Here is a 25458-nt window from a genome sequence, read left to right as displayed (position 1 = left end):
CTGAACATAAAATGTTACACCTTATAACCCAAACATTATTGATCCCATAAAGGATTGGCTCTCATCAGGTTATAAATGAGGTGACACGCTCTGAGACACAAGTGTAGCTTGGTGCTTTTTTAGTCATTTCTGATTTGTTGATATCGTTTGTCACAACTCGTCTCCCCCCGTCTTGTTCTTCTTGCAGGACGGGGTCTATCCTGCATACAGCGGTCCATATCAGCCATCCTGAGTTGTGTTGACTTGAGTTGAGCAGCATCACGCCAAATCACCATCGTCTGCCCAAGCGAGGGCGCTCTACGTCCATCTTGTCTGTCTCCATCTGTCCCTGGGAGGGCAGGTTCAAAACTAGAGTGGGGGAGTGTGGGTGGGTTATAGACATTATAGGGGAGGGGGGGAACAGGTAGGGCCCTTGGGTTTTTAAGTGCCAGCAAATTCTGTCCGTACATCCAGCGATTATAGCTGTGGGTTGTCTCCTGTTTTTAGCTTCCATCATGCGTAGATGGGGGTTTCACTCCTCCCTCTTTCGGCTCCGCCCTCCCCATGACAAGCCTGCCCCTCCTTCACGCCCACCTGCCGCCCAAACCAACTCCTCCTCTTTAACCCCTTTGTCCTCTTATAACTGTTGGCATACTTCATTATGTGCCTCAATGGCCAACGCATTGATACTGTCATACTTTCAAATACATAAGAGTCCAATAACACAATAAGCATACACACTGCTGCCACAAACCCAAAGTATTCACGTCAGTTGTGAGTGTGTGTGCGTGTGTGTGTGTGTGTGTGTGTGTGTGCGTGTGTGTGCGCGCGTGTGTGTGTGTGTGTGCGTGTGTGTGTGCGTGCATGGCTGACCAGAAGAGGTGAGCAGAGGGAGAGGTGTGTGAGGTTCAGTCTGCTCCTCTGCGCCCCCTCCCCTCCTTCTGTCCCGCAGCAGATCATTCCGGAGCAGGCTGAAGTCTCGGCGGCAGCGGCCCCCTTTTGTCGGCCGTGTGGCGGGTGTTTGGGTCAGGGTCTCCAACATGGGCAACCAAATCGCTCTCTCCAAAGATGGAGCTCAGTGACATCGCACAGGACAAACCAGCTCTCATTAATTTTATGTTGTTTTTTTTTTTTTTCTCATTCATTTTCTTTTAAAACTATTTTTTACGGCTTATGTCCCTGTAGGCATTATGGTCAATATTGTTACTCTTATTGTTATTACTGTTTTCTGTAAAAGAGGTTTTATTATAATGAATATTATTATTATTATTATTATTATTAAAGGAAAAAAAAGTTCTGTGTTGCAAAGATGACAACATTGTTCTTTGATTACTTAAGTAATTTCTGCACTTTCGGTTCCAGCTATCCTCTCTTGTCCGTTTCTTCCTCGCAGCCCCCTCTGCTGCGCCCCCGTTTCCCACCATGCTGTTACCCTGCTTTCAAAAATCCTACTCCCCAAACTTCCCCCCCACCTGACTTGTGTTACCCCCTTTTTCCATGCTCCTCCTCCCGTTCCATGTCAGTGACCGTGTATTGCATTGTGAGTAGTTTTACCAGACATTTGCTCCTTTCCTTGTACAGTAACGCCATGTATAGAACGCTATTGCAATTTCTGTATGAAATCTTCTTTTTTGTTACATTTCTTTGTTGTTTTTAGACGTTGTTGGGGAGGCTTTTTTTATATTTGTATTGTTTATCATTTGTATTTTTGGATGTCTTTAAAATCTTTTTGTTTTTTTGTTTAATGACTCTTTGAGATTTCTAGCCAAAAGAGGACGGAGAGAAGAGAGACGGTGCTCTCTCTGTGTCGTTAAAAAAAAAAAGATTGTTCTTATTTGTTTTAATATTGTTCTATCGAGACACTTGAAAAAAAAAGAGGAGGTTAATTATTATTTTGTGTTGCTTTTTAAAGTTATCATTTCAATTGATGTTGTTGTGACTGTCATTCTTGTTGAAGCCTGTTTTCTGTTACTGGTGGATTGGGAGGGGGGGGGGGGGATTTGTGGCAGGGTATACAGGGTCAGGCTTTGGGTTTTGTTTGGGTTGGTCCGGGTGCTACAGAGACTTGACACAAGTAAAAACAAAAAGACAAAAAAAACGAGGGAGTAACTTGTAAAATAGCTGACATATCATCCCAAACATCACGAGCGTGGAGATGGACAAACCCCACTTCTCCATTCTCTCTCTCTGGCTGCGCTACCTATCTGCTGTGACCCCACCCACCAACTTAGAGGACATCGGCTTGTGATTGGACGGACAACGCCTTAAGGACGTGGTCCCTCCTCCCCCAAGCTCACCTAGTTGCTATGGCAAGCAAGGAGGATGACTACAACTACTATATTACTGGACTCCCATGTTTCTTTTTTTTTTTTCCTTTAACATCGCCTATTTGGACCTTTATTTGCTCCCCCCCCCCCCCCCCCCCCCCAGAGCCTGGATGGGACGGTTGGAGGAGGACACAGCTGCATTTCATGAACAGTTGATGTCTTGTTGTAGTTGGGATACACCTGGAAACATCTCCTAAACAAAGAAGGGAAACATTTCAGGGGGTGACTGCAGGAAGTAACTGAACTGTGGAATCAGAACTCCTAAGCAAGAGGAATACAGCCGGGGGGGGTAACTAAATCATATCCATCGAGGTCTGAGCCCGAAGCTGAGTCAGGCTCGAGTGCAGCCAGATGGGAGGCTACCGCACCCTGGGGACCACAGCTGAAGGTTGAACCTCTCCCTTATTAACTTCTATATATCCGCCTCTTGACACCCCTGGATGTTGAGTCGACATGGAACCAGCGAGAGACTTTGGTGACATATTAAAGCTCCACTTCTGTGTTCACACGGGCTAAACCGACTAGCTAACTCTTTGTACGCTACATACGTAAATACAGAGGGGTGAGGATGGTGTCACGCTGCCTATGCTTACCATTAACACAATGTTACTTTCTGTCTACCCACCTCCACGCTTTCCTGGGAGAGGGCGGGAGTAGCTTTGGTGATAAATCCAAAAAACAGGAGTATACAGTGAAGTTGGATTTGCTCATTCTTTTTAAAAAAACAAGCCAAAACAAAGACGATAGAGAGAGAATGTTGGGAGTGCTTATTGGGGATTTGAGAGGAAACTTCTGGAATCAAAGACACTGCATGTTTCCTGTCCCATAGCAGGATATGAACTTTCAAATTAAGACCGGAGGCTCCACTTGGTCTGATGGCAGAGGTGTTGTCAGATCAAGGGGTGAAGTTTGGCACAGAAAGTAACAGTTTCAGTAAATGGGAAGCATTGAACATTTTGTAGAGATAATGTCATCTTCTGCTTGTTCAGACTGACCCCTGCCCCCCCCCACATCCCACCCTTTTTCTGTCTTAACTCCTCCATCCCTCCCTCCTCTATTTTTGTTTCCTGATCGCAGCCTCCCTGCTCAACAAGCCAGCTCTCTGCTCTGCTCCTGTTCTTTAGGTTCATTTTGTTTTATATTGATTCATTTTTGTCTGTATTTTTTTTTTCTGTTGTTTTGTTTTTATGTTCATTTCTGTTGAGTACAAAAATACTAAAGTGCAACAACAATGATTAAAAAAGAATATCAACCAAACTGAGATGATAAATAAATATATATAAATAAAGAAATAATTTAAAAGGTCATGACTTGTGTGTCTTTTTGTTGGATGCTACAAAAAAACCCTCGTACCTTTAAAGTTAACTTGCAGATCCCCGTTTTAGAACGAACATATAGTGTTACAAAGCTGGATATCCAAACTGAATGTGGGCAAAGTGTCAGATCAAGAGGTAAATGTATGTTGGAGTAATCCCAGGATGAGTCTGCAGAGGGCGCTAAATGGTTTAATCTGCAAATCATGCGATATGAAACCCAAGAATTTCTGTTCTGCAAAGTGTTGATACCTCTTCCATAGACTCTCTTCTCCCAGTACTGAAGATCAGCCCTCCCCTGGCAGCCCTGCAGCGTTCTGCCCCCCCTTCCAGAGAGCTGACCAATCAGATGAAAGTGGGTTATGTGGGGACCAGTTAAACTGAAGGTAGCTGATGGCTAGCTTTAGCGTCATCTGACTGCATCAAAATGGTTTGAAAGCATGGTTGTTCAGAGGTGTTAAGTGCATTTGGCTTTTCTGTAACAAAACCTCATCAATCAAACAGAAAAAAGTGCTTTCAATGTCTCATGAGCAAATGTAACCTACTCTCTGTATCTGAAAGGTTGTCAGTTTTTAATCCATTGGTCCATCTTCAGGTGCATGTCCCGTTCATCTACAGAGGGAACGGTTTTCTGCAGATCCTCTTTCTCCTGTACAGACCTTTGAAAAGTGGTCCACATAAAGAAGAAAGTCAGATCCTCTGCAGTGGAAAAGATCGGTCCCCACTTTCTCCCATGGTCTTTCCAGTACTGGGTGAGGGAGTAACGGCTCCCTTGGGTTTACTCTTTCTGTTCTCATTACAAACGGCCCATTGGGATCAAACTGTCTCCTCATTATGTGAAGACTACGTTACATTACGTTTGGCCAATACAAAATGTCTCATGACTCATGGATTATGTTTAGCATTTCTTGTCTCATGATGTGGAATAAGGAGCTTTCAGTCCAGGTGTGTGTGTGATATCTCTTAATGTCCAGGAGGACTTGAAGTCCCCTCAGTGTAATCTTTTTCATAGCTGCACTTCAGGGTCCTCTGCTGTGGCTTTTCCAAACTTATGCAGCTTTTTCTCTGAGACTGGTAGCTGAGTTGAAACAATGCTCACTCACCTCCAACCCTTTCTCCAGCAGATCTTCTTTCTGCTCTTTGAGGAATGCTCGGCTTCAATCTGTAGTTCCTTGCCTGGCCTGTAGGTGACACTAAGGCTCTCATGTATCTTTGCAGCCTTAAAGCAGCATCCTCTGTAGCCGCATGGAAGCTTGGTGGAAAGGCTTTTAAAAGATGCTTTCAAGCAGCTTGTGGTTGCTTTCTACATTTCTGTCTTTTCCATAAACATACTGGTTACATTTTTCACAACCGTGTTCAAAAGCAAACGGATCTGTCTCGATCTGCATGTACCTGCACTGACAGCCAGCGAGTGCTCTTGACCCGTGTGCTACAGGCCCTCCATCCTTCAGTATGACCTCTCCGCTGCCCTCTGAGCTTGCATTAACTAAGCGTGTGAAACTTCAGAGTTGGAGCGTTGATGACTAGCTGGTTGAGTCGAGTCGTTTGAAACTCCTCTTCTGTGCCACCTTGAAAACTTCAGGAGTTTTTCAGGAGTTTTGTGCGTGTGTGAAAGCACTACAGGACAAGATCAGCCTGGGGATTAGAGACGTTACTTTGTCCACAGAGGGCACCAGAAATGACTTAAACAGAATGTCCCATTGGAGCTGTCATGTTATGTTTAATAATGTGATACAGGGCCAAAATGTCTAAACTATGCAGCTTTATATAAGCTTTGTTGACATGTTGTATTAATGATCTATGTATGAGTTATACATTATTTTTTACGTCCAAGTAATGGCAAATTAAAATCCTGTAATTTGCAAGGGGCACTTTAAACTGGAATTGTGCATACGTGCAGGAAATACACCTAAGTTATATGAGAGTGTTTCCTTTGTCTGAGTTTGAGCTGCAGTGCTCTGCATGCTGCTGCTCAGGTCTGTACAGCTGCACTGCAGAGGCTTTCCAGTCTGAAGTAATTGAGCTCAGACCGTGTGAGCCATGTAGAGTCTCAGCCTTTGTATATTATCTAGGATTACTTTAACCTGAACGTGAAGGATGGAAGAGAGAAAGGAGATATGTGTATCCCTCTGAATTGACAGCTCACTTGCCTCTATCCACCACAGCTCTGTGTTCAATCCCCGAGCAGATCGTTAAAAATCGATGTTGTGCACAGAAGTTCTTCTCTTCTGTTCTATCCTGTAAATCCTCCTCCTCTCTCCCATTTGGCTCTTTTTTTTTTGCATTTGTCACGAGTCTGTGCCCACGGCTTCCCTTGCTCCCTCTCTTTATTTCTGCATCCTCTACCTTTCTCCCTGCCTTCATTTTCTCCTCTCTCCTCCTCTCTTTCTCTCTCCTCATCTACCTGCTCCTTTTTTCACCTCCCTCCCTCCCTCTCCTCATCCCCTTCCTCCCTTCCCACTCTCTCCTCTCTGGAGTGGCGGCAGCGTGACTGCCTGCGTCACCCAGCCAGCTAGTGAATGCTGCTACTGGAGCTGCCGTACCCTGCACAGAACCCTGTGTGTGTGTGTGTGTGTGTGTGTGTGTCCGGTGTGTGTGTGTGTGTAATTGTATGAGTGTACGCAGATGGGAAAGCAACTGAGTCAGGGAGGGCTGCCTCTCATCGCCTTGCTGTTATCACCATCCTTCACTCTCCCTCCTCTCCTCCTCTGCTGCCATGGAGCTCCAGCAGGCTGAATCACAACATCGTCTGCAGAAAGCGCTGAGGTAATACTGAATGTGTTGTACAGGGCTTTTTTTCTTTTTAAAAACTGTATTTAAGTGCACACATCTGCAATGAAATGCCTGCATGCAGCCTCTTTGTAAACCCACAGTGTAATGTTTAGCGCTTATCTGCCTCATCATCACATTTCTTCTGCATGTCAGTGAAATGCCAGCATCCTCAAGATGAAGAAGAAGAAGAAGAGCTGGAATACCTTCTAGCATGTCTGTGCATGCTCTCTTGGTAGTGCCAAATGTGTAGGAATCTGAGTGTTTCCTTGATGGCTCAGTTCCTGCTTTCTGAGTTTCTCACACTGATCACGTGACCTATATAGCAAAGCAAGCACAACACATTACTCATTCCCTGCACTCACTGTGTGTGCCTGTGAACAAACAGCATCAATTCAAGCAGGCCTGTGAATGTGTGGAGTTGTAGTGAAAGGGCAAGTGTGCAAACCAAAGCAGGACAAGGCGTTAAGTCACTGGAGAAGTGAGAGAGGCTTTTCTCCATTGCTGTGTCCTTGTTATATTGCTTTAAATGTTTCTCTTCTGAAGCGCTGTCTGCTTTTACAAATCCCAACCAATAGAATCAACGTCTTTACAGGGAGGATAACAGAATGACAAGTTATACCTGCACCCTCATGTGCCCACACTGGATTAATCTAAAGGGAAAGATTTGGATTTGTGAGCTTGTGTTTTGAGAAATCTGTCTCTGAAATTTCTGTTCCTATATAAACAAAGAGCCATGTGGCAGCTGTGGCTCAGTGGTAGAGGCGGACGTCTCTCAACATGAAGGTCAGAGGTTTCTTAAGTATCCTTGGCCAAGACATTGAACCCTAAATTACGCTGCTGTGTGTGAATGCATTTGAATGGCGTAGTAATATTGAGTGCTTTACGTAGCAGCCTCTGCCATCAGTGTGTGACATGTAAAAGCGATTTGAGTAGTCAGAACACTACACAAGCTCTATACAGGTCCTTTTACCTTATCATGGAGAATATATAAAGCCTAAATATAAAGTAATTGTCTGCATGTTATTTCCTCTCAGCAGGTAGTTGTGTGTGTGCGGTGCTCCGTCGGGCCAATATGGAGCGCGGGTGTCTGAGACGGTGGGCGTCGGGCTCTGCTGTAGTGTTCCTTCACACGCTGGCCTTATCATGGACAGGTAAGACTCAACAGTACCTTACAGCTCACAATACCTGCTGCCTTACACTATTATTATTATTATTGCACAGCACCTGTTTTAATGACGATTGAGTTTAAAAAAAAAGACATCCATGTTGTTTTTGTCTTTTCTAATTTCACTAAAAGGTGGTCTTAAATAATATTTTAAAAAAGATATTTGAAACAAGTTTATTCAGGGAGTTAATTATTTTTTTTAGGTTGTTTCCTTTTGGAAAATAAAAAGTGTAATATTTGTGGAATTTCTCTGTACATACATCTGACTTATGGCTGCATGGTGGTGCAGTGGTTAGCGGAGGTTCCTGGTTTGAATCCCCGTCTGACAGGAGCCTCTCTATGTGGAGTTTGCATGTTCTCTCCGGGTACTCCGTCTTCCTCCCACAGTCTAAAGACATGCTCCTTAGGTTAACTGGGGACTCTAAATTGTCCCTAGGTGTGAATGTGAGTGTGTCTGGTTGTCTGTCTCTATATGTCAGCCCTGTGATTGGCTGGTGAACAGTCCAGGGAGTAACCCCGCCTCTCGCCCAATGACAGCTGGGATCGGCTCCAGCGCCCCCGCAACCCTGAACGAGAGCTCTGGTTGCTCAAATTTTGGAAGGTAGCTGGTGTTTTTACTACGATGGATATGGAGGTTTAAATATTGTAGAAGCACAACCCGAGCTTGTTTCTTTGTCCGTTAGTGCGCCCAATTGAACAACAACCATTTTTTAATTCAAACAATAAAACCGTTTAAAACACGTTAGAGGCAAATGAGGCTGTACCGTGTAAGATCCTTGGACTGAAGATTGTAAGTCCCTGAACTCTTCTGACTGATGTAGGTTAGAAGGCACGCAGGAAGCAGACCTAATAAGAGTGTGATCGTGTTAGAGTCTACTTATAGATGAAGAAGACCGTCCAACACGTGCATTAAAAACAAACTGTGAAAGAGTGAGTATGAACATTGCTGTCTGTTTCGTCGGCCTTGATAGAGCTGATTATTTGTACAGTCTACACCTTTTTAGTACAACAGCAACTTGTATTTTCAGGTGCTATTGAACCCGCCCCAAAAATTGACGGACGGCACCGAGCAGCTTTGACACTGCAGGAGAACATGACGCACCGGTTCAGCTGCCAATCAGACGGCTGGGATCCCCGCGCCCCTCCCCTGCTAACCTGGTACCTGAACGGGGAACAACAGAGAGCGCCATCACCCAACCGTGGACGCCTGGTGATGACATCGAAGGAAGATTCTGATTTCATGAGACCAGGGGCCAATCCCAACAGCAACTTCTCTCTGCGGGCCAGGAAGTGGGACAGGGAGCTGGTGTGTGTGGCGTCAGACCCCAGGACGGGAGAGAGCTACAATGCCACGGTCACACTCAATGTCCAGTGTGAGTCTGTGTGAAATCAGATTTCTTCCATTAAAACGATAACCACAGTAGATAAAGTTCCTCTCCTCTCTTCCATAGTTCAGCCAGAGATCCTCAGGGTGAACGCCCACTACAGTGCAACCTCGGACCCTGGCCTCTCCCTGGTCCTCTTCGCCTTGATCCGCTCAAACCCGCCTGCCACCATCACCTTCGTGGACCAGTCCGGCCAGCCAGTAGCCAACACCTCAGACTTCCTCATCCTGGATTCACGAAGCTACCCATGGCTGACCAATCACTCTCTAAGGGTCATGCTCAGCAGCCTATCAGGAAACATCTCGCTCAACGCCAGTAACAGTGTGGGAACTGTGCAGAGCAACCTCACACTGGCAGGTGGGTGATGGCGAACGGACACTCATACAGTCTCTGTAATGCTAAGATAACCATCTCTTCGGGCGTTTTTACACCTGACCTGTGGTTTGGTTAAAACGAACTTGAGACCGTTCATTTTTGGCACTATGAAAGCTGTCAACCAAACCCTGTTTTGTCCTTTTTCCTCTCCCTCTACTTGTCTCTCCAGAGTTCCTGCAGTCTCGTGTCGAGGTGCCCATGCTGGGAATAGTGACCGGAGGAGCCATGGCCTTCATGGCGCTCCTCATCCTCAGTCTGATCGTTCTCTGCCTCATGCAAAAAAACAAGAGCAAGTCCATCGGTGAGACTGCAGTGTGGAATGTGCATTGTAGTATGTGACACTAATTTTAGATGTGTAATACATCTTCATCCTGCATTTGTGTTACAGATGAGCCAGTGGAAATTCTGATGACCAAGAAAAGGTAAATAAAGACTTCCGTTTGGGGATGTTTTTTTTTGTGCCGTAAAAGTGACACCAACACTGGTGGAGAAACAGTCAGCAGGTAACAATAACCAGACATGTTCGTAGAGGATTTATGGTAGAGCTAGTTGGCTGTTTCGATCCAAAAGTTTGTTGTGGCCTAAAGCGATAATTTACAGGGGGCCCCTCCAACCAGCATTCATCAGACTAATGTCATAAATAATAATGTCATAAAGTAAATATAGCAAAACGTGAACTTGTTTTTTTTTCCAACTGATTTTAAACATTACCATCATTTTCAAAATAAAGATGTTAAGAACAATAGAACCCTTTATTTCACTGTCAAATGTAGGTTTTCACAGCAATAATACATGCAACAGTCAGCACAATAAGAGTAAGTGCTGTCAAATGGGGCCAACTTAGGTGGGGGTTCCTACTGCCATTGCAAACTTTGCACATAGTTTGTCCTCTACTGGCCTGGGGGGCCCCAAGCGGTTAAACTGCTATGCCTGTTGACAATCAGCGCCCCTGCAAGTTGGTACACTGTTTTTTCCAGATCCAACACCCTGAGGGGATTGCTGCCAACCCTTTGAATCCACATATCCTGTCTTATGGTACGCCTGAGTTTGGCTCATGTTTGCATAAGATTATGCAGAGGTAAAACACGAGATGAAAGGTTTGAGTTTTTCTTAGTTTTTAAAGATCAACTGAATTCAGTCTTAGTTAAAGTAGCTGCCCCCTGCCTGTTATCTAATAATAGATTAAATAGGTGTACTATTCCTTTAAATTGTTAACATTATTTGTGGGATGTAGCTCCACATACAAGTTTGAAACATTGGGCAAAGGTAGCAGGTGTCCTTCAGACTGTTTCTAGATGCTGACTAGGTTTATTGCAATGTTGCACATAAACACGTCACCTGTCACTACTGGAGAATGATACTTTTTTCATATTGAAAATAATCAATATAGGACTGAGGCTTGCAAGTCATGGACACACTCACCTACTTGTTTGAGGTCTTGTCTAATAATTTCCCTCTTTGCATCACAAGTCGATCGGGTGCAAAACACTGATGGAAGCATATTCGTGCTCTTATGAATACTTTATGTCCATCCTGCAGAACAATAACTCATCTAGTCTAGGTTTGATACCTCTCCTCTCCTCCATTGTTCTGTACAGTGAATCTGCCATTCTGAAGGTGGAGAAGGCAGATAAGACCCACATCCCCAGAGAGAACATGTCTCTGCCTTCAAACATGCAGCTCAATGACCTCAGCACGTTGAGAAAAGGTAAGAGCGCAAAAACAGCCTTAGTCACAAAATGCACAACTTCAGCTGTTTCCACAACCAACAAGAAGCAATATGTAACTCTGACACCTAGTGTTTAAAATGGGTACTGCAGTCCAAATTAAAAACATTATAGAGAGCTGCCCCCCCCCCCCCCCCCCCCACCCCCTCCTCTCTAGAGTCGATGCTCACACAGGTTGTCATGTGGTGGACATTGAAGCTTCAGTGTTTATCCAGCTCTGCATCAGTCTGTAAACCTTTCTGTGTTCTAACCTCTCTCCATTTTTCAAAAGCATCTCCAATATTGATCCTAGTTTGAGCACGTTTCTGCTCGTGGAGCTTATTAGAAACATGCAGAGGCTTTTTAGGTCGGGTACAATCACTTCTATCTGAACCACTTCTCTTGCCCGCTTCCATCGCTGCAACACCTGTTGGTTTGACCTGATAACTGCTCTCATATCTGACAAACCGAGGGGTGTCCAAAACAGCCGTGTGGGGGTGTCTTAAAACCGCCTACCTTCTCTGGTCCAAACAAATCCAGAGCATTCAGGACCAGAATCTAAAGTTAGAAGGAGGACATACTGGCTGCTGCATTGTTGTCAGAGAAGCCAGCACTTCAACATGTTCCCTTCATGTCTCGGAGGCGTAATGGAGGGACAAAGTCATCGCCCCCTCCGTATCTGGACAGAGGTAGTAACAGAGGTTTCAGCTCAGTGTTGTGTGTTTGTGCACGTCTGACTGTGTATCTATGAGGAGCTCCCGCTTCTGCAACGTCTAAATGCAATGTGAATTAAAATACTGGGACACCAATTTTGTGCCGTTGCGGAATCAATATGAACGTACAAAGACGTGATGACAGCTGAGCTAAGTTACAACACTTTTGCAATGACAGCAGTCTGTATAGGGCTCATGTCCTTTACATTTTTCGGGGCTTCCTTCCTTCCTTGCATTCCTTTTTCGTAGCCCGAGAGGCCGCCCAGCAGAACAGCGTGGGAGAGAGGAGAGCGGAAGAGGAGGAGGAAGATCTGTCATTAGCCTATGCTGCCAGAGGTCAGAGAATTACACTCTGATACTGCTCAATGTTTTAGTACTTCTGAGTCAATGTTGTCCTTTGTTTGAATGTTTTATCTTGATGATTTGCAGGTTTTGCCAGATATCCGATGGTGGGTTACATCTACAAGGTGAACAGCACAAGCAGCGAGGAGATCTGGCTCTGACCAACCACAAAGTTACACACAAACACCCACACCCACACACACACACACACACACACACACACACACACACACACACACACACACACACACACACACACACACACACACACACACACACAGTGCATGCATGCAAAAATACTTACAACAGTGCTGCTGTCCAAGAGGGAACCCAGAACAACTGCCAGTCAGTCATTCAACCAAATATCAGTCGCCCGGAAAAACTACAACACCCAGTTTCGACACACTCTGTTTCTCTGACAGGTTCTCAACTTTCTTGTTCACAAATCAAAAACAATGTTGGTGTTTTTTGTCTTTCTGAGTCAGTGTTCTGGTCCATGATGTGTTGTCTCAATAACCCCAAAGTGTAACCCCGACATGAGAATGCTCATATTCCCTATCTTTAATTTCCTCCTGTAACCATGTGCTCCTCGTGTCCTCCTCCCCGGCCGCATTACTGGAATGCATTACTTGTTCCATGCTTACACCAGAATGTGCAAGATAACGTACTGTATGTGAAATGTGACCGACGCTATCCAAACAAGACGGTACATAATTAAAGATATTTGTATATGAACCTGTAACATGTCATGTACTGTATATTTGTATGCATATGTATATGTGTATAGAAGAGGACGTCTAATAAAGATAATATATAAAATGGTGTGAAGTGGCTGCAAGACTTGGCTGCAGGTGTATTGGCATCCTCCAGGGGGCACTGTGAGGCTTTATGAGGCTGGGTGTGTGTGGGCTTCCTGCTTATCATGAGGGTGTTGAGTTCTTGTGAGTCATTATGAGTGAAAGCTGTGTGTTAAAGCGATTGTTACACTCTGCAAAGACTGTAGTTAACACGCTGCTGTCCCTTTTGCTTGACAACAGCAGGCGCACGAGGCAATAATGCATGTCTTTCATTGTGTGTGTGTGTGTGTGTGTGTGTGTGCGTGTGTGTGTGAGAGCGTGCGTGCGTGCGTGCGTGCGTGCGTGCGTGCGTGCGTGCATGCGTGTGTGTGTGTGAGAGAGTGTGTGTGCCAGGTGTAAGCTCTAGGTCGCAGGTTTTTGTGGCTTTAGCTCAAACAGGAAACAGGGTCGTGTTGTGGGAGCATCTCTTTGTACCCTCTCTCTCTCTCTCTCTCGCTCTCTCTCTCTCTGCTGTGTCTTCTGTGCACAGCAGGGAATATAATTTGTCACACACGGCGGGGTAAAAACATTTATGACACACAGGGAATTGAAATATTAATGTGAACACACACACACACACACACACACACGGTTGTGTCATGTCTGTTTGTTATAAAGGATGGAGCTGCTCCACATTTCCCCCGGCAACTATTCACTATTCAGCAAGTGGCAATCATTTCAGCTAGAACACACGGCTGGAGGGGGACTCTTATTTCCAAAGCAGATTCTCCTCCACAGAGTTCTGGTCATGGCTTTTGGAGCATATGAAAGCTGTTTAAATGAGTAGAAGAAGAAAGATGATGTACTTTATTACTCCCAGAGTGGAAATTCATTTTTCCCTCTCCTGTTATTGAAACTGCTGCACAAACACGGGCTGAAGTACACACACACGCATTAAAGCTGGCCACACACCAGACGGTTTTAGGCCTGATTTCCCCCCCAACAACGATCGGGGGGAGGGGGGGGGGGGGGCGTGCCGTGATTCAAGGGTGGCTACCAGCCTGGGACCCCAAGCAGTAGCCACATTGCCTGTTGACAAGCAGCGTCCATGTTCCACACTTGGTCTGCAGCGAGGCTTGAATCAGTCACCCCCTCCCCTCCTGGTTTCTAACTCCAGTCCCCTCCAGACTGAGCAACTGCTCCCCAATGATATAACCTCAGCATGTACTCTATGTAGTACGTAAATATTGAGTTTGTTAATTATCAACGACTTATTAATTATTCATTCAAGAGAAGAAATTTTCTGTCTGAATTCTGGTGCAGCGAACATTAAAGCAACATGTCGTGAAAGACATTAAGTTCTAATGACACCGGTTTTACAGACACACAAAGACTTCCAGGTGCAGAAAAAAACAACAACAAAGCCTGCTGGGACAGAAAATGAGCCAATCACACTCACTTCCTCCATGCACACACACACACACTCACAATCAAACACTTGAAGAGGCGAGGGCTTGAAGATTTTGACTCGAGGATCACGGCAGCTTCGTAACTCTGAGGTCAGTCGATCACTGTTCATATCTGCTCGTTCTGTCAGCTGATGTTAAAATGTGTCGTGCACTGTTCTTTTTAAAGGATCAAAAACCTGAACTCATCATCAGTAAGCCGTTCAAAAAATGACTCGTATAAAATGGTTGACAGAGAGCAGAAAATGGCGCCCCTTCCTGGTTTCTGTCATTCGCTCGCTCTCACTCACAGAGAGCTGATATATTTCCTTCTGTAACCTGCAGAGACGCACACACACACACGATGAGATGCCAGATACTTTGTCCTGTGTCCCTTCTGCTGCTGCCGCTGCTCTGGACTCTGACAGGTAGGTCACCATCAGATATATATTTTTTGAAGGAGGAGAAACTTTATTCAGTAGTTCAGTTTTTATGACTCTCATGAAAGCAAATGAAAGTCCAGTTTCATTCTCGTTTGTGGTGTTTAATTTTAAGCCAAAATGATGTCGACTGCAAACATTTCTTGTGATGAAAACATGCAGCTTTCACAACCGTCTGCTCGCCTGACAAAACATTACTGTGTGTCTATTCCTTTAAACTGAACTTCTTCTAATTTATAACGGGTGATAGATTTGTCATCATGAGCCGTACGAGAAGATCAGTCGGCCTTCTCTTGAAGAGCGGCGCAACAAGCATTAGTTTTATATATTTTCAAGGCCATTATTGAAAACTTCCGCCTTACATCACAGACCTCTTGGAGTGAAATTCCAGGCACCTACATGACCCGTTCTTCTGATTGGCTCGTCCCTCGAGCTTTCACTGAACTCTGCAAAACTGCATTTTCTTTTGATACCTCAAATTCATGGAGCGCCCTCCAGCAGACTCTGAAGATCGGAGTTCTTCCCTCTTTTGCAGAGTTTAGAATTTGATTTCTGGCCACTTTGTTTTCTAATTGTAAATGTTTTGAATAGATCTCTGTGGTTTGTTGCTGTCGTTTTTTGCTTGTTTTAATGTGTTTGTAATCTGGTCGCCATTGACTGAGAGAATCCTCGGTGTCCTCTCGAGAATAAATAAAGGTTCGATTGATTTGAGTAGTTTACTACTAATGCAAACGTGTGCTGTGTATGTGGAGGTAAAACCCTGATTCTTTCCTCACATATGAAGTACAGTTTGAAGATGAATAGACGTAAAAAAAAAGGAAAATGTTGAGTCGATTTTGCAAAATGACATATACCTGGCACCAAAGAACCACCACAGAAATCCATCTTAGTTCACACTGCTGCTGGTGATGATCAGGGTCCTTTGCTTAAAGTTGAACGTTTTCTTTTTCTCCTTTACAGAAGCACAAACACCACCAGAATCTCTCATAGAGGTGAAACCTGTCACTGATGGCATCGTGGTGAATTGTGGTACAGGGTATGAAATGAAGTCCCCTTATGGTGATCAGGCTGAGTCCTTCACATTGTCATACAGGGACAGCAACTCAGGAGAGTACTCATGTGTGGATGAAGAGGGAAACCCTGTAAAAGCAAAAATCTTTGTGAAATTTCGGAGTAAGATCTGCAGCCAAACTTGACCTTTTGTGTTTCCTTTTTTCTTTGGACTAATTGGCAATTTTGTTCATCCAATAATTGCATTTACACTGAACTCTACGTACATGCTCAAGAAACCTATGTTTTCTGTTTGCCTGTGTCTGTGTTTGCAGCCTGTGACAACTGCATCGAGCTCGACACGAGTTCCATCGTGGGAATCGCTGTTGGAGACGTGGTGGCGACCATTGTGATTGGAGTGGCCGTTTACATCGTCGCTTCTCAATCTTGGATTGGTCCAGTCACGTCCAACAAGAAAGGTAAGTCAATCAATCGAACAATAAAAGGACATTTTAATCTATCAGTCAATGACGGGCTTCATTCACATTCGCTCTGGTCGTTAGAGAACATGAATGGGGTTGTATTAAATTTAGGCAGAATGTTTTTTTTCAAATAGAAGTCGACGTATAAGCAGTAAAATGCACTCACATGGTTTTCCTCTCATTGCTGATATTTTTATATAAATATTATTAACACCTGCATCCCCAGGCTCTGACAGACAGCATCTTGTCCCAAACGAGATGAGCAACAGAGCCTCTAACGATCACTACCAGGTACGCAGAAACACCATGAGGTCTCTAATATTTGATTATCTCGTTTAGAAATGTCGCCATAACTGAAACCATTTGTCTTTCCTTTCCTCCACCTTTCCCTCCTTTAGCCTCTGAAACTCAGAAGTGGTCAGAAAGACACGTATGACGTGCTGAGTAACAGAAGATAGATGGCTGACAGCCCCCTGCCTCGGACGCCAACCACTCCCCCCCACCACCCCCGCTTTGAGCATACTCTTCATGCGACCTTGAAAGTCATCTTTAATGTCTACTTGTTTCATCTTTCCATCTTGTCTCATTTGCATGCCTGTAAGATGTTGCTTCTAATGAGCGGCTCGTTGACCTGCTCAGAGTTTTTCAGCTGTTTTTGTTTCTGTAGCCTTTAAATCGTCCCGTGTGGTATTTTTATTAAATGTCCTTAAGGGCTGATGATGCAGCAGTGACTGCAGACAATGGAGTGTTATTTCATTAAACAAAGCTGATGTTACATTTATATAAAATTAAAGATTGACAAATAAAAACTGTTCTTTCTTGTCATCTTTGCAGCGATTACCAGACGAGGAGAAACAAAAAAATGTTGTCGGCTTAAGTTCAAATTTAACTCACATTTTTTTGATCCACCTCAGTAGAGTGAACATTTCAGGATGGATGCTAACTTCCTGATTTTGTGCAGTCTTGTTTGGATGCATCCTTTCACGAAATTAGTTGTATTTAAACACCCACAATGCTGTGCGAAATTAAATGTAAAACATCACTTCCTGTGCGCCTCCAAATAAAAACAAACGAGGATGGTTGCGGCCGGTTTTGGGTAACGCGCCTTTCAAATGTTAAGTTGTTAAATTGTTAACATGCAGTGTGAAGTTTTGTATTATTCACTGAGCCATCGTGCAGATCACATCTGAGTTGGAGTGTCAATAACATGAGGCGGGCTGATGACTCCACTTCCACCCTGAATGAATCAGACCAAGTAGGAACAAATATCTGCCTACTGAACAGGAGGTCCTTACAGGATACAGCACGGAGAGAAGGTACTGTCTACTGTCAGATTGTGTAGGCACTTTGTAATTCAGAAGCACCCTCTGTATGCCCCGCACCGTCTTGTGACAGCCTTTTAGAGTCTATTTCAGTCTGTTGAACCAAACGATGAGGAATATAAGAAAGAGTGAGCAGTGGTAAGAAGAATTACTCAATAAGTATGAGAAGCAGAGCAGGGAGGAAAGTCTGGAGAGTTAAAATAGCAACAAAGACACGAGGAGGAGGAGAGGGAGAAACTTTCAAACTAACTGTGGAGGAAGCGTCTCGTTGTCAGATAATCTAACTGCTTTAATTCTTTGATCATTTCTCCGAGTCTTTCGCCTCACACTCGACACCGCTGTGACAAAGATACAAACTGCAGCTCTCTACCTGAGGAGTACCGAGATCAAACGACGAAGCTAAGACAGCTCGGCTCAGTAACACAACCGACACAAACACACAAACACACACACACACACACACACACACACACACACACACACACACACACACACACACACACACACACAGACCTATTCTGACTCGTTGTTTGTGTTCTGCATAATCCGACCGCATGTTCTCCTCGAGCAGATGTAGACCAGTGTGTGGGAACAGTTAGACTCATAGAGGAGCTCATTTGAACCCCTCCCCCCGGTTTCTCTTTGTTTTACTCTCACACAAACACACAGTAGATGAAGATGATACGTGTGGGAGTGTTTCCACTGCACAAACTGAGACGCACACTGTGTTGCTGAATGATGAATTAGTAGAAGTCTGAAGAAGAGATTTTACATGTCATGTTTCCTGCTTTCATTTCCATCAGTAAAGACGTACACACTGGCAGCTGTGTGTGTGTGTGTGTGTGTGTGTGTGTGTGTGTGGGGGGGAACTTGGTATTTGTTACATAAACATCTCAGGCGTCGTCCACAAGTAGCCGGGTATCTTTGAAAACGTAGCTGTTTCTGTGTGTTCTGACATTTCGTACACAAACTGCGCTTTAAGTCACTGAAAACTCACCTTTAAAAAAAACTCCTTCCAGGGAGAAGATGTTCAGAAACTCTGTTTAAGGGCGCGGTCACACTGGCCATCTGTACTGTGCCGTACTCAAGCACGATTGGCCCCCCGATGCGCCATTCCCAAGCTGGCCGGTCACACTACACAGGACTATCCGTGCCTAAGCACGACTACCTCTTGTACATAACGTCGTAATACAACGCATGCACGCTTTATGTTATTATGAAGCGTGCTCAGTTTACAAACAGGCGGACGAGAGAGAGAGAGAGAGAGAGAGAGAGAGACGCGCAGTCGAGTCCGCGTCTGCACATCAGAGAACAACACAGAGAGCATGACAGCTACTTTACTGACTTTGCGTCTTATTTTAAGCCATTTTAATCAGACACAGCCATAAATAAATGAAAAATGAAATAGACGCGCGGCCAAGTTAGCGGCCGAGTCTGTGGCCGAGTCCATGGCCGCACATCGGAGAACAACACAGAGAACATGACAGCTACTTTGTGGTTTATAATGTGTCATGTTAGTCAGATACAGCCATGAAACTCTGGATTTCTCCATAATGAAGGCTGTCAGCGTTGTGTACCCGCGTGCTCGTGCATGAAGTGTACCGTGCCGAAGTGTGCCAAAAGCCAAGGAAGTGTACGGTGCCTGAACACGACACGGAGCGGTCACACTGGCCAAACGAACTGGACTTTAGGGTTGAAGCATGCTTGGGCACGGTAAGTATGGTAAGTATGGCCAGTGTGGCCAGTGCGGCCGTGTCCTAGGGTGTTTCTGTGTAGATGGGGAAAACAGAGTTTTGTTCTTGTAACTTAAAGCTATGCGCCGGTTTCTCCTCCGTTTGACGACATCTGGGGATGATGATGCCGGCTCGTCGTTCATTTGGAGATAACGAGAAATGAACTCATTATCACATGATGATACAGCGTTGTTGCCCTGAGACAATGAGATAAATAACTCAAGATGATTCATTTTTCTACCTTTGACATTCATTTTTATTCTGTTGGTGCCAAAATAAAATAAAATAAATGGAAAGAAGTGAGCTGAGAAACTAAATACGGGAAAGGAAAAAACACAATCTGACGAGCAAAACGAAACAAAACGTGACGTGTTTCCATTGTGAGTACAAAAACAAGCATGTTTCTGCAATGAGAAATGTCAGATGTTTCCATAGACAGCCTGCCGTGCCTCTGACAGAACACAGTATGTAGTGTTGGCTGACATTGATGCTGATCGTGTGCATGCATGTGGGCGCTGTACGGATATGAGCTGAGGCTTTGATGCTGCCTCATGGTTCACATATCGCATTTTTATCCGCGCGATGATCTGAGTGTTATTTCCGATTGTAGGTAATGAAGGAAGTGAGAGCGCTGTTGTCTGTGGTTTATTAATGAGGCTTTACAGTGACAAGACGTTTAAGGCAGCCAAGTAAAATCAGACAGCAAAGTTGATGATCGTATTATTTAATGGTAGGTAAAACGCTGTTTTTACAATGTGTTGGACATTAAAAAAAAACAAAAAACAAGTTCCTATTTATTTAAGAAAACAATAGAAATGAGGATGTAACTGTGACATTATTGTAAATAAGATGGTATATGTACAGTATAAATATATTAAAACACTCAATGTCCACAATAATAAGTCTATAAGGGATTTCACACTTGCAAAAATCTCCTGAAAAACTCCTGCTGAATTTTTCACTTGGACTTCACTTGAAGTTTCTCCTGCCAGACCCCTGGTACTTTTTTCTGCTTCAAGTCCGAGTGGACTGATGTGAGAACGCAGCAGGATATTCTCCAGAGAATTTAGCTTGAGCCAATAGGATGGGGGAGTGATGTTTATATACTGTGACTGCTGCACGGTGCATAGAGTGTCTGCACACGGGTGCTATGATCTCTGTGCACGTAATTAAAAGGCTGCTTTAGGTTTTCGGTTCTGACAGTATATCGTTCTACGCTCTCATGTGGATGTCATTCCGTTGGACGACACACATAGCATTGATATAAAGACAAATATTCTCACTATAGCGTCGTATAGCGGACTCTGTTGCTTCATCCCCTACTTCCTCCTTGTTTTTTTTACATCACGTCTTACCGCAGGAGACCCCCCCCCCCCCCACCCATCTGACAGCGATAGTCTCCAGCTGTGAGGAGCATGTGTGAACAGACAGGTCGGGAGAATCTACAGAGCAGAGCAGAGCAATATCTAAAATTATCTAGGTTTTTTTCAGATATTTTCAGGAGTGGATATGTGAAATCACCGTATCTTTATGATCCAAACACATCTAATACTCGAGCTAAAAGAAATGTGACTTTTTGTGCCGTAAACTGAGGTCAAAGGTGAAGATGATATTTTTCTGGACCACTTGATACCGAAGAAAGTTTTTAAATGTTTTGATATACCTTAATGTACATCTGGGGAAAATCCGATCAAATAGACTCTGAATTAAAAACAAAACACTTTCCCCCTCAATGACACGCTATGAAATATGAACATGGACCAACTGATTCACTTCTGTTGAACCGCAGTGGTGGCCGAATACCTGGACAATTACAGCCTTCATTACCAGGATTAAGTAAAAAAATATATACAACTGTTTTTTCCATTAGGTTAAAGCAACACTTTAAACCCCAAAGCCGATGTGTGCACAGTCCTTGGAGTATGATTTCTGCTCATCTAAGTTGTTTGTTGTTCAGTGGAGTCATTCGACGCGTCGTTTATCCAGTCCTGCTCACCGTAGAGTACGGATCCTGGTTGCGTGTGTGAGGGTTGAGTGGCTGCCAAAGCACATCACAAACAGGATTAGTTTGAGCACAGAGTCATACACTTACACATTTAAATTACATGTTTTTATAAGGACTGATTTTTAAAAAGATTGATGTCCTGGAATCTTATAAAAGTTCAATGTTTAAAGGTCACATATCCTGCAGAATTCACTTCACCATGTTTCCACAATATGTGTCCCTAGTCTGTCTACAAACACCCCAATGATGAGAAAAGTCCATCCTCTCTGTCTTTTACCAGAGGTGGGGGGCCGCTCTGCCCCCCTCTCTCCCACCACAAATCCGTAATATCGACTCTCTCTCCATTTTCAAATCTCATCTCAAAACACATCTTTTTAAACTGGCTTATTCAGTCTGATCATTCTCCACCCGTTCTCATAACTCCTTTTACATCCTGTACATTTGTGTTTTTTTGTGTTTTTAATGTTAATTTGTTGTTTTTATCTCTGCTCTGTAAGGTGACCTTGAGAGTTTTGAAAGGCGCCTTTAAATAAAATGTATTATTATTATTATTTGCCTGCTCCACTTTTCGGAAAATGTGTGATCAAACAGGCCATTTGGAGATTTTCCCTTAGTGACATCACAAAGGGCAGTAACCCCTTCCCCAGGTGGGTGACAATCCCACAGCTAGGTGTTTGTTCTGCCCTCTGAGTCTGCCTTCTCACAGTAAACAATAAGGCATGGAGCGGGAAAGCCCGAGCCATCCAAGCCCTTCCAGAGAGGGGGCGTGGTCAGACACAGCTCATTTACATTTAAAGGTACAGACACAGAAACAGCCTGTTCTGATCAGGGCTGAAATAGAGGGGTTTATAGGCATGATCAAATACAAGACCAGAGTGGATTTAGAACAAGAAACTTTACACACATGTTTTGGGGAGCTCTGAGACTTATTTAAAGTGATTGAAAAGGAGAATAATATGTGACCTTTAACTTTTACTCTGTCTTGTTTGTCTTGTCTGATGACACGCTTGATAAATCATGTGTTAGTGAGTTGAAGAAGTTTTTGTAAGTGGACAAAATTATTGTGAGCTAGCAGGTTAACTTTTCCTCTCCTAAGCTAGGCTAACAAGCGTATCTTTGGTATCAATCTTCTACAAAAACTTGAAAAAGTGGATTTTGCAGGTGGGTTCATAATCATAAAAGTGACCCTCATCACGGATCAGAATTGGTTGAGACAACACCTACCTCATAGTCAGGAGATGGGAGAGGTGGAGCTCGGCCTCCTCTGCGAGCAGGTGCTACAAGATAATAACAGAAACATGTTTGACCATTTATTTGTGACTCAGACATGACTTTAAATTGATCCTTTTAGGTTGAGCATGCAGATAAGTAAAGCCCTTTTCCCACATGCACAGCGCTTCAGGGTGAGGTGCATGTGTGAACGCACACAGCCAAAAGTTTCACCCCACTTTATTCCAGGTTTTTACTGCCCGCCTTTTTAATAAGTTATCTAGAAGAAGTTGGAGTGAGCTGAAGTGTGAGCGCAGCAGATATTATTCAAGATATATCCCTGCTAACGAGTGGACAGGAAGTGATGATGTTTAAATCATGCAACCAGGACAAAACATTAGGGATCTTAATGAAGCTGCTTCAAACTCCTTTTGTGCTCGCCATCATGTTTCTTTTTCGTTAGTATAAGGCTGATTCCTTGCAGCGTTGATAATGTAATAACGGTGCAAAAACAGTCATTATCCTGTTCTGCTTTGTTGCCGTCTTGGAGGTGTTGTAAACATTACACTGCCCCTTCTGCAGCACCCTTTTTTTCATTGTGTCCTGCCTCTCTCGCTGCGAAGGACAGGTTAAGAGGGAAACCATGAAAAATGTGAAATCAAATACATTTCACATGAGCAGTCTGTTCTCAGGCAAACAAAAGCATGTTTTCTGACCCGTCTCGACCTCCACTCTGCATAGAAGCTTTGGCAATACAGAGTCACTAAATGTAAACTGAACCGATTTAAAAACTCTTTTGTACCCAAGTCCATCAACAAGTTAAACAATATTTCTTAAGGCTGTATCGGTTTGGCAATAGTGTCGTTGAGTTCTTTTGTCTGTACTCTCTTACTTGCGCTGTGTTTTATCTAGATCTTATGCAACATGGGTAATGTGCAATACATGTAGAGTTTTTTGGTTTTCATTGGTATATGCTTTTCTGTTTTCATGTGGATTGTGTGTGATGATTCTATCGTGGAGGCAGCTGAATGTTTGCAGCACTTTAAGTGCAAGACAAATTTTAAAATCGTATCATCGCATCGCATCCTACCTCATCATATTCGTATCGTACTGCATCGCCTTGAATCGCATCGTATGATATCGTATTGCATGGCATCTTATTTCAGCGCATTATATTGCATGGCATCGTTTTACTTGAGATAATTGAAAATAATTCCAGAGTTGTAAGAGCTACATGTCTGAACCTTTGTTCCTATTGATATTCTGCAGAGTGGTTCTGCTAACCTTGTTCATTGATTTGTAAAATACTCTAATCTTTTCTTACCTGTGGAAGCATTGGACAGTCCATCTGAGCGTCTCTTTTTGCCACACCTGTAGATAATCATCATCACAAACGCCGTCCCGATCACGTCCACAATGATGGCCAATGCAAACACCAGAGGGTTGAGCTCGAAGCAGTTCTCACACGCTGAAGGAAAGTAAGAGGCAGCTGACTGAGGGGGTCGACAAAGATTACTAAATAATAAATAATGAAGAGTATCTGCTGTTAACTCACCTTTTCCTTGCACGTAGAAGTAATACTTTTTATCTACGTCATGCACACAGTGGTAAAGGCCTTTCTTTTTGTTTTCATACTTGAAAACATATGTCTTATTCTCCTTTAGGTCTGTCATCTCTGAATTTCCTTTTTCATACCACGTCCCTTCTTCTGGACATGTCATTGTGACAGTTTCCCTCCAAAATTCTACATCACCTGAAAACACATGGAAAATATTTTAAGTTATTAACCACCCTCATCCTCCAGGACTTCACAGTGAGTAAAGAGAACAATCAGAGAGCTGAGGTCGTCTGTGCTTTTCGAGTTTCCCCGATGCTACTGTGAACCACATCATGCCGATCTATGACGACAAGGAGTTTCCAAAAAGATCTCAAAATAAGGAACAAATCGATAAACATTTTTTACATTTCCTCCAGAAAACGTAGTTGCATTATTACCAAAAAAATGGTCCAGCAAATGAAAACATTAGCTGTAAAAGTTAAGAAAATTACAGACAGTCACATTTCAAAGCTCTCAACACGGCAGTAGGGACGGTAGAGGGGCAAACGATGAAGCACAAGAAATGAAGACTTCTTGAACGTTGCTCTTAGATGTCAGTTTTTTTCTGCAAAATGTGTATTAAAAAAATATTTAGGAATTGTACCAATAATAATGAAAACATACCGTCAGCAGCATCCGCAGGGGAGATGAAGAGCAGGAGGACGGTTAGCGCAGCGCCAACACTGATGCTAGTCATTTTGCTCAGACGACTTTAGCTTTGTGTTCTGGTTTTGTTCTTGTTGTTGGTGTTGGTTCTACTCCACAGAGTTGATATTTCAACGTATTCAGAACCAGATATAAGAAGAAACAAATTTTAAAAGAATCAATCTGCCTGTTGGAAAAGGCAAAAAAAGAGTCAGAGAGGAGAACACTTGAAGTTCACTCACTCACTGACTCTCTCTCTCTCTCTCTTTTCTTTCTGACTCTTGTCATCTCTCTCTCGCTAACTCACTCACTCACTCGCACGCACGCACACGCACACAAACACATACACACACTCACACACACACACACACACACACACACACACACACACACACACTCACTCACACACACACACACACACACACACACACACACACACACACACACACACACACACACACACACATACCCTGCAACCCACAGGAAGCATTTCTTTTTCAAGATGAGTAAACAGTTACACGCCTAAATGTCGGCCATCTTTTTGAATGTAATTTGCTCTTAGATATTCATAAAATACGAATAAAGAGAGGAGCCAAGCAGGGTAATGTTTGTGATAATTTGATCCTTTTTATTTTACCCTCGTTCTGTTTCGCATGATGTTTATGAATCATTGTCAGGTGTCAATAGAAAATGTGATTCACCTGATGAAAAAGAAGCTGTGTTCAATGACAGAAGCC

The 25458-nt window shown here is 43.7% G+C and overlaps 4 protein-coding genes across 9 annotated transcripts in view; 3 read left to right on the top strand and 1 right to left on the bottom strand.

The window, feature by feature from the left end:
• The window catches only part of sik3 (SIK family kinase 3), a 33821-nt gene extending 30208 nt beyond the window's left edge, over positions 1-3613 (top strand). For all 3 annotated transcript variants that reach the window (XM_020644376.3, XM_020644377.3, XM_020644378.3), the window contains one exon: positions 188-3613. The gene's annotated coding sequence lies outside the window, so the exon portion shown is untranslated. The remainder of the gene's footprint in view (positions 1-187) is intronic.
• Positions 3614-5959: 2346 nt separating this feature from the next.
• On the top strand, positions 5960-12901 carry LOC109991902 (transmembrane protein 25). Of its 3 annotated transcripts, XM_065960648.1 has the most exons (10): positions 5960-6385; positions 7426-7542; positions 8585-8929; positions 9008-9298; positions 9486-9617; positions 9705-9738; positions 10915-11024; positions 11985-12071; positions 12165-12202; positions 12563-12901. In XM_065960648.1, exons 2-10 carry the CDS (start codon positions 7464-7466, stop codon positions 12575-12577), a joined length of 1131 nt encoding a protein of 376 aa, XP_065816720.1. In that variant the 5' UTR covers positions 5960-6385; positions 7426-7463; the 3' UTR covers positions 12578-12901. The 3 variants fall into 3 exon arrangements, with proteins under 3 accessions (XP_065816720.1, XP_065816719.1, XP_020499988.1); XM_065960647.1 differs by lacking the exon at positions 12563-12901 and having other exon boundaries at positions 5962-6385; positions 7429-7542; positions 12165-12358; XM_020644332.3 differs by lacking the exon at positions 12563-12901 and having other exon boundaries at positions 5963-6385; positions 12165-12358.
• Positions 12902-14277: 1376 nt separating this feature from the next.
• On the top strand, positions 14278-17022 carry LOC109991933 (T-cell surface glycoprotein CD3 gamma chain-like). 2 transcript variants are annotated; one of them, XM_020644375.3, is made up of 6 exons: positions 14278-14412; positions 14644-14726; positions 15699-15911; positions 16064-16207; positions 16437-16501; positions 16609-17022. In XM_020644375.3, the coding sequence occupies exons 2-6, from the start codon at positions 14663-14665 to the stop codon at positions 16666-16668; spliced, it is 546 nt and encodes a 181-aa protein (XP_020500031.3). In that variant the 5' UTR covers positions 14278-14412; positions 14644-14662; the 3' UTR covers positions 16669-17022. The 2 variants fall into 2 exon arrangements, with proteins under 2 accessions (XP_020500031.3, XP_065816794.1); XM_065960722.1 differs by lacking the exon at positions 14278-14412 and having other exon boundaries at positions 14421-14726.
• A 2872-nt stretch (positions 17023-19894) lies between these two features.
• Positions 19895-24996, bottom strand: LOC109991935 (T-cell surface glycoprotein CD3 epsilon chain). Its single transcript, XM_020644379.3, has 5 exons — positions 24701-24996; positions 24035-24232; positions 23804-23947; positions 22495-22547; positions 19895-21303 (listed from the first exon to the last, which is right to left on the bottom strand). Exons 1-5 carry the CDS (start codon positions 24771-24773, stop codon positions 21244-21246), a joined length of 528 nt encoding a protein of 175 aa, XP_020500035.1. The 5' UTR covers positions 24774-24996; the 3' UTR covers positions 19895-21243.
• Between the last annotated feature and the right edge of the window lie 462 nt (positions 24997-25458).

This window comes from Labrus bergylta, chromosome 11 (assembly GCF_963930695.1).
Source record: "Labrus bergylta chromosome 11, fLabBer1.1, whole genome shotgun sequence".
NCBI classification, from domain to species: domain Eukaryota; kingdom Metazoa; phylum Chordata; class Actinopteri; order Labriformes; family Labridae; genus Labrus; species Labrus bergylta.
The sequence above is the reverse complement of the archived record's forward strand: the minus strand, read 5'-3'. Positions and strand labels throughout refer to the sequence as shown.

Excerpts from the sequence above, each read along its gene's own strand:
- LOC109991902 (XM_065960647.1), top strand. The coding sequence starts at position 7,464 with ATGGAGCGCGGGTGTCTGAGACGGTGGGCGTCGGGCTCTGCTGTAGTG. Across the intron at positions 7,543-8,584 it reads GCTGGCCTTATCATGGACAG|GTGCTATTGAACCCGCCCCA; the intron begins GTAAGACTCAAC and ends TTGTATTTTCAG. Across the intron at positions 9,299-9,485 it reads GAGCAACCTCACACTGGCAG|AGTTCCTGCAGTCTCGTGTC; the intron begins GTGGGTGATGGC and ends TTGTCTCTCCAG.
- LOC109991933 (XM_020644375.3), top strand. The coding sequence starts at position 14,663 with ATGAGATGCCAGATACTTTGTCCTGTGTCCCTTCTGCTGCTGCCGCTG. Across the intron at positions 16,208-16,436 it reads AGTCACGTCCAACAAGAAAG|GCTCTGACAGACAGCATCTT; the intron begins GTAAGTCAATCA and ends CTGCATCCCCAG. Across the intron at positions 16,502-16,608 it reads CCTCTAACGATCACTACCAG|CCTCTGAAACTCAGAAGTGG; the intron begins GTACGCAGAAAC and ends TCCCTCCTTTAG.
- LOC109991935 (XM_020644379.3), bottom strand. The coding sequence starts at position 24,773 with ATGACTAGCATCAGTGTTGGCGCTGCGCTAACCGTCCTCCTGCTCTTC. Across the intron at positions 24,233-24,700 it reads CCCTGCGGATGCTGCTGACG|GTGATGTAGAATTTTGGAGG; the intron begins GTATGTTTTCAT and ends ATGTGTTTTCAG. Across the intron at positions 23,948-24,034 it reads CTTCTACGTGCAAGGAAAAG|CGTGTGAGAACTGCTTCGAG; the intron begins GTGAGTTAACAG and ends ACTTTCCTTCAG.